We start from the raw sequence: 18,293 nt of genomic DNA on the forward strand, positions 1-18,293 counted from the left end.
GAACTAAACCTGCAGAGAGGTGAGAACTAGGAACTAAACCTGCAGAGAGGTGAGAACTAAGAACTAAACCTGCAGAGAGGTGAGAACTAGGAACTAACCCTGCAGAGAGGTGAGAACTAAACCTACAGAGAGGTGAGAACTAGGAACTAAACCTGCAGAGAGGTGAGAACTAAACCTGCAGAGAGGTGAGAACTAAACCTGCAGAGAGGTGAGAACTAGGAACTAACCCTGCAGAGAGGTGAGAACTAAACCTGCAGAGAGGTGAGAACTAAACCTGCAGAGAGGTGAGAACTAGGAACTAAACCTGCAGAGAGGTGAGAACTAAACCTGCAGAGAGGTGAGAACTAAACCTGCAGAGAGGTGAGAACTAGGAACTAACCCTGCAGAGAGGTGAGAACTAAACCTGCAGAGAGGTGAGAACTAAACCTGCAGAGAGGTGAGAACTAGGAACTAAACCTGCAGAGAGGTGAGAACTAGGAACTAAACCTGCAGAGAGGTGAGAACTAGGAACTAAACCTGCAGAGAGGTGAGAACTAGGAACTAACCCTGCAGAGAGGTGAGAACTAGGAACTAAACCTGCAGAGAGGTGAGAACTAGGAACTAAACCTGCAGAGAGGTGAGAACTAGGAACTAAACCTGCAGAGAGGTGAGAACTAGGAACTAAACCTGCAGAGAGGTGAGAACTAAGAACTAAACCTGCAGAGAGGTGAGAACTAGGAACTAAACCTGCAGAGAGGTGAGAACTAGGAACTAAACCTGCAGAGAGGTGAGAACTAGGAACTAAACCTGCAGAGAGGTGAGAACTAAACCTGCAGAGAGGTGAGAACTAGGAACTAAACCTGCAGAGAGGTGAGAACTAAGAACTAAACCTGCAGAGAGGTGAGAACTAGGAACTAAACCTGCAGAGAGGTGAGAACTAAACCTGCAGAGAGGTGAGAACTAGGAACTAAACCTGCAGAGAGGTGAGAACTAAGAACTAAACCTGCAGAGAGGTGAGAACTAGGAACTAAACCTGCAGAGAGGTGAGAACTAAACCTGTAGAGAGGTGAGAACTAGGAACTAAACCTGTAGAGAGGTGAGAACTAGGAACTAAACCTGCAGAGAGGTGAGAACTAGGAACTAAACCTGCAGAGAGGTGAGAACTAGGAACTAAACCTGTAGAGAGGTGAGAACTAAGAACTAAACCTGTAGAGAGGTGAGAACTAAACCTGCAGAGAGGTGAGAAGTAAACCTGCAGAGAGGTGAGAACTAGGAACTAACCCTGCAGAGAGGTGAGAACTAAACCTGCAGAGAGGTGAGAACTAGGAACTAAACCTGCAGAGAGGTAAGAACTAGGAACTAAACCTGCAGAGAGGTGAGAACTAGGAACTAAACCTGTAGAGAGGTGAGAACTAAGAACTAAACCTGCAGAGAGGTGAGAACTAAACCTGTAGAGAGGTGAGAACTAGGAACTAAACCTGCAAAGAGGTGAGAACTAAACCTGCAGAGAGGTGAGAACTAGGAACTAAACCTGCAAAGAGGTGAGAACTAAACCTGCAGAGAGGTGAGAACTAGGAACTAAACCTGCAGAGAGGTAAGAACTAGGAACTAAACCTGCAGAGAGGTGAGAACTAAACCTGTAGAGAGGTGAGAACTAAACCTGCAGCGAGGTGAGAACTAGGAACTAAACCTGCAGAGAGGTGAGAACTAAGAACTAAACCTGCAGAGAGGTGAGAACTAGGAACTAAACCTGCAGAGAGGTGAGAACTAAGAACTAAACCTGCAGAGAGGTGAGAACTAGGAACTAAACCTGCAGAGAGGTGAGAACTAAGAACTAAACCTGCAGAGAGGTGAGAACTAAACCTGCAGAGAGGTGAGAACTAAACCTGCAGAGAGGTGAGAACTAGGAACTAAACCTGCAGAGAGGTGAGAACTAGGAACTAAACCTGCAGAGAGGTGAGAACTAAACCTGCAGAGAGGTGAGAACTAAGAACTAAACCTGCAGAGAGGTGAGAACTAGGAACTAAACTTGCAGAGAGGTGAGAACTAAGAACTAAACCTGCAGAGAGGTGAGAACTAAGAACTAAACCTGCAGAGAGGTGAGAACTAAGAACTAAACTTGCAGAGAGGTGAGAACTAGGAACTAAACCTGCAGAGAGGTGAGAACTAGGAACTAAACCTGCAGAGAGGTGAGAACTAGGAACTAAACCTGCAGAGAGGTGAGAACTAAGAACTAAACCTGCAGAGAGGTGAGAACTAAGAACTAAACCTGCAGAGAGGTGAGAACTAGGAACTAAACTTGCAGAGAGGTGAGAACTAAGAACTAAACCTGCAGAGAGGTGAGAACTAAGAACTAAACCTGCAGAGAGGTGAGAACTAAGAACTAAACTTGCAGAGAGGTGAGAACTAGGAACTAAACCTGCAGAGAGGTGAGAACTAGGAACTAAACCTGCAGAGAGGTGAGAACTAGGAACTAAACCTGCAGAGAGGTGAGAACTAAGAACTAAACCTGCAGAGAGGTGAGAACTAAGAACTAAACCTGCAGAGAGGTGAGAACTAGGAACTAAACTTGCAGAGAGGTGAGAACTAAGAACTAAACCTGCAGAGAGGTGAGAACTAAGAACTAAACCTGCAGAGAGGTGAGAACTAAGAACTAAACTTGCAGAGAGGTGAGAACTAGGAACTAAACCTGCAGAGAGGTGAGAACTAGGAACTAAACCTGCAGAGAGGTGAGAACTAAGAACTAAACCTGCAGAGAGGTGAGAACTAGGAACTAAACCTGCAGAGAGGTGAGAACTAAGAACTAAACCTGCAGAGAGGTGAGAACTAAGAACTAAACTTGCAGAGAGGTGAGAACTAGGAACTAAACCTGCAGAGAGGTGAGAACTAAGCCTACAGAGAGGTGAGAACTAAACCTGTAGAGAGGTGAGAACTAAGAACTAAACCTGCAGAGAGGTGAGAACTAAGAACTAAACTTGCAGAGAGGTGAGAACTAGGAACTAAACCTGCAGAGAGGTGAGAACTAAACCTGTAGAGAGGTGAGAACTAAGAACTAAACCTGCAGAGAGGTGAGAACTAAGAACTAAACCTGCAGAGAGGTGAGAACTAAGAACTAAACCTGTAGAGAGGTGAGAACTAAACCTGTAGAGAGGTGAGAACTAGGAACTAAACCTGCAGAGAGGTGAGAACTAGGAACTAAACCTGCAGAGAGGTGAGAACTAAGAACTAAACCTGTAGAGAGGTGAGAACTAAGAACTAAACCTGCAGAGAGGTGAGAACTAGGAACTAAACCTGCAGAGAGGTGAGAACTAAGAACTAAACCTGTAGAGAGGTGAGAACTAAGAACTAAACCTGCAGAGAGGTGAGAACTAGGAACTAAACCTGCAGAGAGGTGAGAACTAAGAACTAAACCTGCAGAGAGGTGAGAACTAAGAACTAAACCTGCAGAGAGGTGAGAACTAGGAACTAAACCTGCAGAGAGGTGAGAACTAAACCTGCAGAGAGGTGAGAACTAAACCTGTAGAGAGGTGAGAACTAAGAACTAAACCTGCAGAGAGGTGAGAACTAAGAACTAAACCTGCAGAGAGGTGAGAACTAAGAACTAAACCTGTAGAGAGGTGAGAACTAAACCTGTAGAGAGGTGAGAACTAGGAACTAAACCTGCAGAGAGGTGAGAACTAAGAACTAAACCTGCAGAGAGGTGAGAACTAAGAACTAAACCTGCAGAGAGGTGAGAACTAAGAACTAAACCTGTAGAGAGGTGAGAACTAAACCTGTAGAGAGGTGAGAACTAGGAACTAAACCTGCAGAGAGGTGAGAACTAAGAACTAAACCTGCAGAGAGGTGAGAACTAGGAACTAAACCTGCAGAGAGGTGAGAACTAAGAACTAAACCTGTAGAGAGGTGAGAACTAAGAACTAAACCTGTAGAGAGGTGAGAACTAAACCTGTAGAGAGGTGAGAACTAGGAACTAAACCTGCAGAGAGGTGAGAACTAAGAACTAAACCTGCAGAGAGGTGAGAACTAGGAACTAAACCTGCAGAGAGGTGAGAACTAGGAACTAAACCTGCAGAGAGGTGAGAACTAAACCTGCAGAGAGGTGAGAACTAAACCTGCAGAGAGGTGAGAACTAGGAACTAAACCTGCAGAGAGGTGAGAACTAAACCTGCAGAGAGGTGAGAACTAAACCTGCAGAGAGGTGAGAACTAGGAACTAAACCTGCAGAGAGGTGAGAACTAAACCTGCAGAGAGGTGAGAACTAAACCTGCAGAGAGGTGAGAACTAGGAACTAAACCTGCAGAGAGGTGAAAACTAGGAACTAAACCTGCAGAGAGGTGAGAACTAAACCTGCAGAGAGGTGAGAACTAAGAACTAAACCTGCAGAGAGGTGAGAACTAAACCTGCAGAGAGGTGAGAACTAGGAACTAAACCTGCAGAGAGGTGAGAACTAGGAACTAAACCTGCAGAGAGGTGAGAACTAAACCTGCAGAGAGGTGAGAACTAGGAACTAAACCTGCAGAGAGGTAAGAACTAGGAACTAAACCTGCAGAGAGGTGAAAACTAGGAACTAAACCTGCAGAGAGGTGAGAAATAAGAACTAAACCTGCAGAGAGGTGAGAACTAAACCTGCAGAGAGGTGAGAACTAGGAACTAAACCTGCAGAGAGGTGAGAACTAGGAACTAAACCTGCAGAGAGGTGAGAACTAAACCTGCAGAGAGGTGAGAACTAGGAACTAAACCTGCAGAGAGGTAAGAACTAGGAACTAAACCTGCAGAGAGGTGAGAACTAAGAACTAAACCTGCAGAGAGGTGAGAACTAAGAACTAAACCTGCAGAGAGGTAAGAACTAGGAACTAAACCTGCAGAGAGGTAAGAACTAGGAACTAAACCTGCAGAGAGGTGAGAACTAGGAACTAAACCTGCAGAGAGGTGAGAACTAAACCTGCAGAGAGGTGAGAACTAAACCTGCAGAGAGGTGAGAACTAAACCTGCAGAGAGGTGAGAACTAACCCTGTAGAGAGGTGAGAACTAGGAACTAAACCTGCAGAGAGGTGAGAACTAAACCTGTAGAGAGGTGAGAACTAGGAACTAAACCTGCAGAGAGGTGAGAACTAGGAACTAAACCTGCAGAGAGGTGAGAACTAGGAACTAACCCTGCAGAGAGGTGAGAACTAGGAACTAAACCTGCAGAGAGGTGAGAACTAGGAACTAAACCTGCAGAGAGGTAAGAACTAAACCTGCAGAGAGGTGAGAACTAGGAACTAAACCTGCAGAGAGGTAAGAACTAGGAACTAAACCTGCAGAGAGGTGAGAACTAAGAACTAAACCTGCAGAGAGGTGAGAACTAGGAACTAAGCCTCCAGAGAGGTGAGAACTAAACCTGCAGAGAGGTGAGAACTAGGAACTAAACCTGCAGAGAGGTGAGAACTAGGAACTAAACCTGCAGAGAGGTGAGAACTAAGAACTAAACCTGCAGAGAGGTGAGAACTAGGAACTAAACCTGCAGAGAGGTGAGAACTAGGAACTAAACCTGCAGAGAGGTGAGAACTAGGAACTAAACCTGCAGAGAGGTGAGAACTAGGAACTAAACCTGCAGAGAGGTGAGAACTAAACCTGCAGAGAGGTGAGAACTAAGAACTAAACCTGTAGAGAGGTGAGAACTAGGAACTAAACCTGCAGAGAGGTGAGAACTAGGAACTAAACCTGCAGAGAGGTGAGAACTAAACCTGCAGAGAGGTGAGAACTAAGAACTAAACCTGTAGAGAGGTGAGAACTAAGAACTAAACCTGCAGAGAGGTGAGAACTAAACCTGCAGAGAGGTGAGAACTAAACCTGCAGAGAGGTGAGAACTAAACCTGCAGAGAGGTGAGAACTAGGAACTAAACCTGCAGAGAGGTAAGAACTAGGAACTAAACCTGCAGAGAGGTAAGAACTAGGAACTAAACCTGCAGAGAGGTGAGAACTAAACCTGTAGAGAGGTGAGAACTAGGAACTAAACCTGCAGAGAGGTGAGAACTAAGAACTAAACCTGCAGAGAGGTGAGAACTAAACCTGCAGAGAGGTGAGAACTAGGAACTAAACCTGCAGAGAGGTGAGAACTAGGAACTAAACCTGCAGAGAGGTGAGAACTAGGAACTAAACCTGCAGAGAGGTGAGAACTAAACCTGCAGAGAGGTGAGAACTAGGAACTAAACCTGCAGAGAGGTGAGAACTAGGAACTAAACCTGCAGAGAGGTGAGAACTAGGAACTAAACCTGCAGAGAGGTGAGAACTAGGAACTAAACCTGCAGAGAGGTGAGAACTAAACCTGCAGAGAGGTGAGAACTAAGAACTAAACCTGTAGAGAGGTGAGAACTAGGAACTAAACCTGCAGAGAGGTGAGAACTAAACCTGCAGAGAGGTGAGAACTAAGAACTAAACCTGCAGAGAGGTGAGAACTAGGAACTAAACCTGCAGAGAGGTGAGAACTAGGAACTAAACCTGTAGAGAGGTGAGAACTAGGAACTAAACCTGCAGAGAGGTGAGAACTAAGAACTAAACCTGCAGAGAGGTGAGAACTAAGAACTAAGCCTGTAGAGAGGTGAGAACTAAGAACTAAACCTGCAGAGAGGTGAGAACTAAACCTGCAGAGAGGTGAGAACTAGGAACTAAACCTGCAGAGAGGTGAGAACTAGGAACTAAACCTGCAGAGAGGTGAGAACTAAGCCTACAGAGAGGTGAGAACTAAACCTGCAGAGAGGTGAGAACTAGGAACTAAACCTGCAGAGAGGTGAGAACTAGGAACTAAACCTGTAGAGAGGTGAGAACTAGGAACTAAACCTGCAGAGAGGTGAAAACTAGGAACTAAACCTGCAGAGAGGTGAAAACTAGGAACTAAACCTGCAGAGAGGTGAGAACTAAGAACTAAACCTGCAGAGAGGTGAGAACTAGGAACTAAACCTGCAGAGAGGTGAGAACTAGGAACTAAACCTGCAGAGAGGTGAGAACTAAACCTGCAGAGAGGTGAGAACTAGGAACTAAACCTGTAGAGAGGTGAGAACTAGGAACTAAACCTGCAGAGAGGTGAGAACTAAGAACTAAACCTGCAGAGAGGTGAGAACTAAGAACTAAACCTGCAGAGAGGTGAGAACTAAGAACTAAACCTGTAGAGAGGTGAGAACTAAACCTGTAGAGAGGTGAGAACTAAGAACTAAACCTGTAGAGAGGTGAGAACTAAACCTGTAGAGAGGTGAGAACTAGGAACTAAACCTGCAGAGAGGTGAGAACTAAGAACTAAACCTGCAGAGAGGTGAGAACTAAACCTGCAGAGAGGTGAGAACTAAGAACTAAACCTGCAGAGAGGTGAGAACTAAGAACTAAACCTGCAGAGAGGTGAGAACTAAACCTGCAGAGAGGAGAGAACTAGGAACTAAACCTGCAGAGAGGTAAGAACTAGGAACTAAACCTGCAGAGAGGTGAGAACTAAACCTGCAGAGAGGTGAGAACTAGGAACTAAACCTGCAGAGAGGTAAGAACTAGGAACTAAACCTGCAGAGAGGTGAGAACTAGGAACTAAACCTGCAGAGAGGTGAGAACTAAACCTGCAGAGAGGTGAGAACTAGGAACTAAACCTGCAGAGAGGTAAGAACTAGGAACTAAACCTGCAGAGAGGTGAGAACTAGGAACTAAACCTGCAGAGAGGTGAGAACTAAACCTGCAGAGAGGTGAGAACTAAGAACTAAACCTGCAGAGAGGTGAGAACTAAACCTGCAGAGAGGTGAGAACTAGGAACTAAACCTGCAGAGAGGTGAGAACTAGGAACTAAACCTGCAGAGAGGTGAGAACTAGGAACTAAACCTGCAGAGAGGTGAGAACTAAACCTGCAGAGAGGTGAGAACTAGGAACTAAACCTGCAGAGAGGTGAGAACTAAACCTGCAGAGAGGTGAGAACTAGGAACTAAACCTGCAGAGAGGTGAGAACTAAACCTGTAGAGAGGTGAGAACCAAACCTGCAGAGAGGTGAGAACTAAACCTGCAGAGAGGTGAGAACTAGGAACTAAACCTGCAGAGAGGTGAGAACTAGGAACTAAACCTGCAGAGAGGTGAGAACTAAACCTGCAGAGAGGTGAGAACTAGGAACTAAACCTGCAGAGAGGTGAGAACTAGGAACTAAACCTGCAGAGAGGTGAGAACTAAACCTGCAGAGAGGTGAGAACTAAACCTGCAGAGAGGTGAGAACTAGGAACTAAACCTGCAGAGAGGTGAGAACTAAACCTGCAGAGAGGTGAGAACTAGGAACTAAACCTGCAGAGAGGTGAGAACTAAACCTGCAGAGAGGTGAGAACTAAACCTGCAGAGAGGTGAAAACTAAGAACTAAACCTGCAGAGAGGTGAGAACTAGGAACTAAACCTGCAGAGAGGTGAGAACTAAACCTGTAGAGAGGTGAGAACTAGGAACTAAACCTGCAGAGAGGTGAGAACTAAGAACTAAACCTGCAGAGAGGTGAGAACTAAACCTGCAGAGAGGTGAGAACTAGGAACTAAACCTGCAGAGAGGTGAGAACTAAACCTGCAGAGAGGTGAGAACTAGGAACTAAACCTGCAGAGAGGTGAGAACTAAACCTGCAGAGAGGTGAGAACTAAACCTGCAGAGAGGTGAGAACTAGGAACTAAACCTGCAGAGAGGTGAGAACTAAGAACTAAACCTGCAGAGAGGTGAGAACTAAACCTGTAGAGAGGTGAGAACTAGGAACTAAACCTGCAGAGAGGTGAGAACTAAGAACTAAACCTGCAGAGAGGTGAGAACTAAACCTGTAGAGAGGTGAGAACTAGGAACTAAACCTGCAGAGAGGTGAGAACTAAGAACTAAACCTGCAGAGAGGTGAGAACTAAGAACTAAACCTGCAGAGAGGAGAGAACTAGGAACTAAACCTGCAGAGAGGTGAGAACTAAGAACTAAACCTGCAGAGAGGTGAGAACTAAACCTGCAGAGAGGTGAGAACTAGGAACTAAACCTGTAGAGAGGTGAGAACTAAGAACTAAACCTGCAGAGAGGTGAGAACTAAGAACTAAACCTGCAGAGAGGAGAGAACTAGGAACTAAACCTGCAGAGAGGTGAGAACTAAGAACTAAACCTGCAGAGAGGTGAGAACTAAGAACTAAACCTGCAGAGAGGTGAGAACTAAGAACTAAACCTGCAGAGAGGTGAGAACTAAACCTGCAGAGAGGTACAGTTGGGCTCAAAGGTTTATTGCAAAAAGTTTTTTTCACTCATAGTTAGTGGTTGTGTGAAAGCATTTGTGGTGAAAGAACCAAATTGACCCCGGCTCCGATGATCGTGCTTTGCCCCTTTTACACTGTCAGGGTCTGCAGATGACGTCCCAGTGCTCTGGTCTCTAGTGTTTTGTTGTGATGTATTGTGTGAGCTGAAAATGAGTCGTGTAAATAAGGCGGATGTCGTTGCAGTCTATGTAATGTTTTCTGTGATTCTCTGTGAAACACTTTGTGATTTTATCTGTGAGAGGTGTTATATAAATAAAGTTTCTTCTTCTTCTTCTTCTTCTTCTTCTTCTTCTTCTTCTTCTTCTTCTTCTTCTTCTTCTTCTTCTTCTTCAGTGAAGCAGAAGCTGGAGAAGGAGAAGGCGGAGCTACGAGTGGAGCTGGACGACGTCTGCTCCAACCTGGAGGCCGTGGTTCGGGCCAAATCCAACGCAGAGAAAACCGCCCGCGCTGCCGAAGACTCCGCCCACGAGCTGCGCAGCCGCCTGGAGGAAAGCCAGAGGGCGCTGTGCGACGCCCAGAGCGCCAACGCCAAACTGAGCACCGACAACACCGAGCTCAGCCGCCACAGCGAAGAGCGCGACAGTCTGCTCAGCCAGATGACGAGGGCCAAGAACTCCTACAGCCAGCAGGTCAGAGCGGGTTAACCAGGCTAAACCGGACTGAACCAGACTAAACCAGGCTAAACCGGACTGAACCAGACTAAACCAGACTAAACCAGACTACACCGAGCTCAGCCGCCACAGCGAAGAGCGCGACAGTCTGCTCAGCCAGATGACGAGGGCCAAGAACTCCTACAGCCAGCAGGTCAGAGCGGGTTAACCAGGCTAAACCGGACTGAACCGGACTGAACCAGACTAAACCAGACTAACCCAGACTACACCAGACTAAACCAGACTAAACCAGACTACACCAGACTACACCGAGCTCAGCCGCCACAGCGAAGAGCGCGACAGTCTGCTCAGCCAGATGACGAGGGCCAAGAACTCCTACAGCCAGCAGGTCAGAGCGGGTTAACCAGGCTAAACCGGACTGAACCGGACTGAACCAGACTAAACCAGACTAAACCAGACTAAACCAGACTACACCGAGCTCAGCCGCCACAGCGAAGAGCGCGACAGTCTGCTCAGCCAGATGACGAGGGCCAAGAACTCCTACAGCCAGCAGGTCAGAGCGGGTTTACCAGGCTAAACCAGACTAAACCAGACTACACCAGACTAAACCAGACTAAACCTGACTAAACCAGACTAAACCAGACTAAACCAGACTACACCAGACTACACCAGACTACACCAGACTACACCAGACTAAACCTGACTAAACCTGCCTAAACCAGACTACACCAGACTGAACCAGAGCTAAAACTGGCCTATTTGTTTATTTGGGGGAAAGAATTGTTTCTTTTCTCAGGTACCAACAAAAAAAAGTTTTGATCTCGTCTCAGATGCAGGAGTTAAAGTTCTGACCTTGTTCTGATCTCGTCTCAGATGGAGGAGTTAAAGTTCTGACCTTGTTCTGATCTCGTCTCAGATGGAGATGTTAAAGTTCTGACCTTGTGCTGATCTCGTCTCAGATGGAGAAGTTAAAGTTCTGCCCTTGTTCTGATCTCGTCTCAGATGGAGATGTTAAAGTTCTGACCTTGTTCTGATCTCGTCTCAGATGGAAAGTTAAAGTTCTGCCCTTGTTCTGATCTCGTCTCAGATGGAAAGTTAAAGTTCTGCCCTTGTTCTGATCTCGTCTCAGATGGAAAGTTAAAGTTCTGCCCTTGTTCTGATCTCGTCTCAGATGGAAAGTTAAAGTTCTGACCTTGTGCTGATCTCGTCTCAGATGGAGAAGTTAAAGTTCTGCCCTTGTTCTGATTTCGTCTCAGATGGAGGAGTTAAAGTTCTGACCTTGTTCTGATCTCGTCTCAGATGGAGGAGTTAAAGTTCTGACCTTGTGCTGATCTCGTCTCAGATGGAGATGTTAAAGTTCTGACCTTGTTCTGATCTCGTCTCAGATGGAGAAGTTAAAGTTCTGACCTTGTTCTGATCTCGTCTCAGATGGAGGAGTTAAAGTTCTGACCTTGTGCTGATCTCGTCTCAGATGGAGGAGTTAAAGTTCTGACCTTGTGCTGATCTCGTCTCAGATGGAGGAGTTAAAGTTCTGACCTTGTGCTGATCTCGTCTCAGATGGAGATGTTAAAGTTCTGACCTTGTTCTGATTTCGTCTCAGATGGAGGAGTTAAAGTTCTGCCCTTGTTCTGATCTCGTCTCAGATGGAGATGTTAAAGTTCTGACCTTGTGCTGATCTCGTCTCAGATGGAGGAGTTAAAGTTCTGACCTTGTTCTGATCTTGTCTCAGATGGAGAAGTTAAAGTTCTGACCTTGTTCTGATTTCGTCTCAGATGGAGATGTTAAAGTTCTGACCTTGTGCTGATCTTGTCTCAGATGGAGGAGTTAAAGTTCTGACCTTGTTCTGATCTCGTCTCAGATGGAGATGTTAAAGTTCTGACCTTGTGCTGATCTCGTCTCAGATGGAGAAGTTAAAGTTCTGACCTTGTTCTGATTTCGTCTCAGATGGAGATGTTAAAGTTCTGACCTTGTGCTGATCTTGTCTCAGATGGAGATGTTAAAGTTCTGACCTTGTGCTGATCTCGTCTCAGATGGAGAAGTTAAAGTTCTGACCTTGTTCTGATCTCGTCTCAGATGGAGAAGTTAAAGTTCTGACCTTGTTCTGATCTCGTCTCAGATGGAGATGTTAAAGTTCAGACCTTGTGCTGATCTCGTCTCAGATGGAGGAGATAAAGTTCTGACCTTGTTCTGATCTCGTCTCAGATGGAAGAGTTAAAGTTCTGACCTTGTTCTGATCTCGTCTCAGATGGAAGAGTTAAAGTTCTGACCTTGTTCTGATCTCGTCTCAGATGGAGGAGTTAAAGTTCTGCCCTTGTTCTGATCTCGTCTCAGATGGAGGAGTTAAAGTTCTGACCTTGTTCTGATCTTCTCTCAGATCGAGGAGCTGCGGCGGCAGCTGGAAGAGGAGTCCAAGGCTAAAGCGTCTCTGGCTCACGCTGTGCAGTCGTCACGTCATGACTCTGACCTCCTCCGGGAGCAGCTGGAGGAGGAGCAGGAGGCGCGCGCTCAGCTGCAGAGGCTCCTGTCCAAATCCAATGCCGATGCGCTGCAGTGGAGGAGCCGCTTCGAGACGGAGGGACTACAACGCGCCGAGGAGCTGGAGGAGGCCAAGAAGAAGCTGGTGCAGAGGCTGCAGGAGGCGGAGGAGGCCGTGGAGGCCGCCAACGCCAAGACCTGCTCCCTAGACAAGACTAAGGCTCGGCTCCAGAGCGAGATCGAGGACCTCATGGTAGACCTGGAGCGGTCTAACGCCGCGGCCGCCGCGCTCGACAAGAAGCAGAGGAGCTTCGATAAGGTCAGCCAAGCACACACCTGACACCACCCACACACCTGACTCCACCCACACACCTGACACCACCCACACACCTGACTCCACCCACACACCTGACTCCACCCACACACCTGACCCCACCCACACACCTGACTCCACCCACACACCTGACCCCACCCACACACCTGACTCCACCCACACACCTGACCCCACCCACACACCTGACCCCACCCACACACCTGACTCCACCCACACACATGACCCCACCCACACACCTGACTCCACCCACACACCTGACTCCACCCACACACATGACCCCACCCACACACCTGACTCCACCCACACACCTGACCCCACCCACACACCTGACCCCACCCACACACATGACCCCACCCACACACCTGACTCCACCCACACACCTGACCCCACCCACACACCTGACCCCACCCACACACCTGACTCCACCCACACACCTGACTCCACCCACACACCTGACTCCACCCACACACCTGACTCCACCCACACACCTGACTCCACCCACACACATGACCCCACCCACACACCTGACCCCACCCACACACCTGACTCCACCCACACACATGACCCCACCCACACACCTGACTCCACCCACACACCTGACCCCACCCACACACCTGACCCCACCCACACACCTGACTCCACCCACACACATGACCCCACCCACACACCTGACTCCACCCACACACCTGACCCCACCCACACACCTGACACCACCCACACACCTGACTCCACCCACACACCTGACCCCACCCACACACCTGACCCCACCCACACACCTGACTCCACCCACACACCTGACCCCACCCACACACCTGACCCCACCCACACACCTGACCCCACCCACACATCTGACTCCACCCACACACCTGACCCCACCCACACATCCAACACAATCCCACACACTGAGGTCCAACACCACGGCCACCGCACCTGATAAGAGGCAGTGGAGCTTCGATAAGGTCCGACCCCACCCACACACCTGACTCCACCCACACACCCAACACAACCCCACCGCAGCCACGCTTCACCACAGTTTCCACATGCTGAAGCACGGAGGATGTGGAGTCATGTAAAATGATAAAAAAACATGACTTTATTAATGTTTTAGGTGCTGGTGGAGTGAAAACAGAGGTTTATTAGTCTTAAATGTTATATATGTTGAATGTTGTACATGTTTAATGTGCTGGCGGACTCGTACCACACGTTGATTCGTCTTAAAAGTAATATTTATCTATGTTGTACATGTTTTATGTGCTGGCGGACTCGTACCACACGTTGATTAGTCTTAAAAGTAATATTTATCTATGTTGTACATGTTTTATGTGCTGGCGGACTCGTACCACACGTTGATTAGTCTTAAAAGTAATATTTATCTATGTTGTACATGTTTTAGGTGCTGGCGGACTCGTACCACACGTTGATTAGTCTTAAAAGTAATATTTATCTATGTTGTACATGTTTTAGGTGCTGGCGGACTCGTACCACACGTTGATTAGTCTTAAATGTAATATTTATCTATGTTGTACATGTTTTATGTGCTGGCGGACTCGTACCGCACGTTGATTCGTCTTAAATGTAATATTTATCTATGTTGTACATGTTTTAGGTGCTGGCGGACTGGAAGCAGAAGCACGAGGAGGCACAGTGTGAGCTGGAGGCGTCGCAGAAGGAGTGCCGCTCGCTGAGTACGGAGCTTTTTAAACTGAAGAACTCGTACGAGGAGGCGCTGGACCAGCTGGAGACGGTGAAGCGGGAGAACAAGAACCTGCAGGACGAAGTGTCGGAGCTGACGGATCGTCTGGGAGAAGGAGGTCGATCTGCACACGAGCTGGACAAACTGAGGCGTGCGCTGCAGCAGGAGAAGGCGGAGCTTCAGCAGGCGCTGGAGGAGGCGGAGGGGACGCTGGAGCATGAGGAGAGTAAGATCCTCCGTCTGCAGCTGGAGTTCGGTCAGACACGTGCCGAGCTGGAGAGGAAGCTCAGCGAGAAGGACGAGGAGATGGAGCAGAACAAGAGGAACCATCAGAGAGCGCTGGAAACCCTGCAGAGCGCGCTGGAGAATGAAGCGCGCAGCCGCAGCGAGGCGCTACGTCTCAAGAAGAAGATGGAGTCCGACCTGACGGAGATGGAGGTGCAGCTGAACGTGGCCACACGGAGCGCTGCTGAGGCGCAGCGGCAGCTCAAGGTCCTGCAGGGGGCGCTAAAGGACACGCAGCTGCAGCTGGACGAGGCGCTACATGAGAGCGAAGGTCTGAAGGAGAATGCCACACTGAGCGAGAGGAGGAGCGCGCTGCTGCAAGCCGAGCTCGATGAGCTACAGGGGGCGCTAGAGCAGACGGAGCGCTGCCGCAAACTCGCCGAGCAAGAGCTGACGGACGCAGCCGAGAGAACGCAGCTGCTGCACTCGCAGAACACCAGCCTGATCCACCAGAAGAAGAAGGCGGAGAGCGACCTGCTGCAACTGCAGGTAACACCCTTTAACCAGCCACTAAGGGGCGCTATAACACTAACAGCTCCAGCCTGATCCACCAGAAGAAGAAGGCGGAGAGCGACCTTCTGCAACTGCAGGTAACACCCTTTAACCAGCCACTAAGGGGCGCTATAACACTAAGAACTCCAGCCTGATCCACCAGAAGAAGAAGGCGGAGAGCGACCTGCTACAACTGCAGGTAACACCCTTTAACCAGCCACTAAGGGGCGCTATAACACTAAGAACACCAGCCTGATCCACCAGAAGAAGAAGGCGGAGAGCGACCTGCTGCAACTGCAGGTACTACCCTTTAACCAGCCACTAAGGGGCGCTATAACACTAACAGCTCCAGCCTGATCCACCAGAAGAAGAAGGCGGAGAGCGACCTGCTGCAACTGCAGGTAACACCCTTTAACCAGCCACTAAGGGGCGCTATAACACTAAGAACTCCAGCCTGATTCACCAGAAGAAGAAGGCGGAGAGCGACCTGCTGCAACTACAGGTAACACCCTTTAACCAGCCACTAAGGGGCGCTATAACACTAAGAACTCCAGCCTGATCCACCAGAAGAAGAAGGTGGAGAGCGACCTGCTGCAACTACAGGTAACACCCTTTAACCAGCCACTAAGGGGCGCTATAGCACTAAGAACTCCAGCCTGATCCACCAGAAGAAGAAGGCGGAGAGCGACCTGCTGCAACTGCAGGTAACACCCTTTAACCAGCCACTAAGGGGCGCTATAACACTAAGAACTCCAGCCTGATTCACCAGAAGAAGAAGGCGGAGAGCGACCTTCTGCAACTACAGGTAACAACCTTTAACCAGCCACTAAGGGGCGCTATAACACGAAGAACTCCAGCCTGATCCACCAGAAGAAGAAGGCGGAGAGCGACCTGCTGCAACTGCAGGTAACACCCTTTAACCAGCCACTAAGGGGCGCTATAACACGAAGAACTCCAGTCTGATCCACCAGAAGAAGAAGGCGGAGAGCGACCTGCTACAACTACAGGTACCGCCCTTTAACCAGCCACTAAGGGGCGCTATAACACTAAGAACTCCAGCCTGATTCACCAGAAGAAGAAGGCGGAGAGCGACCTGCTGCAACTGCAGGTAACACCCTTTAACCAGCCACTAAGGGGCGCTATAACACGAAGAACTCCAGCCTGATTCACCAGAAGAAGAAGGCGGAGAGCGACCTGCTGCATCTACAGGCAACAGCCACTAACCATCCACCAGGGGGCGCTAAAACCCTCAGAACACCAGGCTGAACACCAGAAGAAGTATATGTATATTTCGGGCCCTCAGTCTGCATGTGCGCCCCCTGCAGGTGGAGCTGGAGGAGGCGCTGCAGGAGAACCGGAACGCGGAGGAGAAGGCGCGTAAGGCCATTACAGACGCTGCGCTGATGGCGGAGGAGCTGAAGAAGGAGCAGGACACCAGCGCACACCTGGAGCGCATGAAGAAGAATCTGGAGGTGACGGTGCGAGATCTGCAGCAGCGTCTGGACGAGGCCGAGCAGGTGGCAACGAAGGGCGGTCGCAAACAGCTGCAGCGCCTCGAGACGCGCCTCCGCGAGATGGAGGCGGAGCTGGAGGCGGAACAGAAGAAGGGGGTGGAGTCCGTGAAGGGGATCAGGAAGTACGAGCGCCGCGTGAAAGAGCTGAGCTTCCAGAGCGAGGAGGACCGCAAGAACATCACAAGACTGCAGGTCAGAGACAAGAACATCACATGACTGCAGGTCAGAGATAAGAACATCACATGACTGCAGGTCAGAGACAAGAATGTCACATGACTGCAGGTCAGAGACAAGAACGTCACATGACTGCAGGTCAGAGACAAGAACATCACATGACTGCAGGTCAGAGACAAGAACATCACATGACTGCAGGTCAGAGACAAGAACATCACAAGACTGCAGGTCAGAGACAAGAACATCACATGACTGCAGGTCAGAGATAAGAACATCACATGACTGCAGGTCAGAGACAAGAATGTCACATGACTGCAGGTCAGAGAGAACGTCACATGACTGCAGGTCAGAGAGAACGTCACATGACTGAAGGTCAGAGACAAGAACATCACATGACTGAAGGTCAGAGACAAGAACGTCACATGACTGCAGGTCAGAGACAAGAACATCACATGACTGAAGGTCAGAGACAAGAACATCACATGACTGAAGGTCAGAGACAAGAACATCACATGACTGCAGGTCAGAGACAAGAACGTCACATGACTGAAGGTCAGAGACAAGAACATCACATGACTGAAGGTCAGAGACAAGAACGTCACATGACTGCAGGTCAGAGACAAGAACATCACATGACTGAAGGTCAGAGACAAGAACGTCACATGACTGCAGGTCAGAGATAAGAACATCACATGACTGCAGGTCAGAGACAAGAATGTCACATGACTGCAGGTCAGAGACAAGAACGTCACATGACTGCAGGTCAGAGACAAGAACGTCACATGACTGCAGGTCAGAGACAAGAACGTCACACGACTGCAGGTCAGAGACAAGAACATCACACGACTGCAGGTCAGAGACAAGAACATCACAAGACTGCAGGTCAGAGACAAGAACATCACATGACTGCAGGTCAGAGACAAGAACATCACATGACTGCAGGTCAGAGACAAGAACGTCACATGACTGCAGGTCAGAGACAAGAACATCACATGACTGCAGGTCAGAGACAAGAACGTCACATGACTGAAGGTCAGAGACAAGAACGTCACACGACTGCAGGTCAGAGACAAGAACGTCACATGACTGCAGGTCAGAGACAAGAACATCACATGACTGAAGGTCAGAGACAAGAACATCACATGACTGCAGGTCAGAGACAAGAACGTCACATGACTGCAGGTCAGAGACAAGAACGTCACATGACTGCAGGTCAGAGACAAGAACATCACATGACTGCAGGTCAGGGACAAGAACATCACATGACTGCAGGTCAGAGAGAACGTCACATGACTGCAGGTCAGAGAGAACGTCACATGACTGAAGGTCAGAGACAAGAACGTCACATGACTGAAGGTCAGAGACAAGAACGTCACATGACTGCAGGTCAGAGAGAACGTCACATGACTGCGGGTCAGAGACAAGAACGTCACATGACTGCGGGTCAGAGACAAGAACGTCACACGACTGCAGGT

General features: G+C 48.6%; 1 protein-coding gene across 1 annotated transcript in view; it reads left to right on the top strand.

The window, feature by feature from the left end:
- LOC306975017 (myosin-6-like) overlaps positions 1-18,293 on the top strand; it is a gene marked incomplete at its 5' end in the record, with an annotated part of 37,849 nt that overhangs the window by 7,261 nt on the left and 12,295 nt on the right. Inside the window, 4 exons of the mRNA XM_079572436.1 lie at positions 9,574-9,869; positions 12,226-12,645; positions 14,267-15,127; positions 16,456-16,836. Coding sequence (XP_079428562.1) covers positions 9,574-9,869; positions 12,226-12,645; positions 14,267-15,127; positions 16,456-16,836 — 1,958 coding nt within the window. The remainder of the gene's footprint in view (positions 1-9,573; positions 9,870-12,225; positions 12,646-14,266; positions 15,128-16,455; positions 16,837-18,293) is intronic.

The sequence above is a fragment of the Gobius niger genome (assembly GCF_951799975.1).
Source record: "Gobius niger genome assembly, chromosome: 15".
In the NCBI taxonomy this organism is placed as follows: domain Eukaryota; kingdom Metazoa; phylum Chordata; class Actinopteri; order Gobiiformes; family Gobiidae; genus Gobius; species Gobius niger.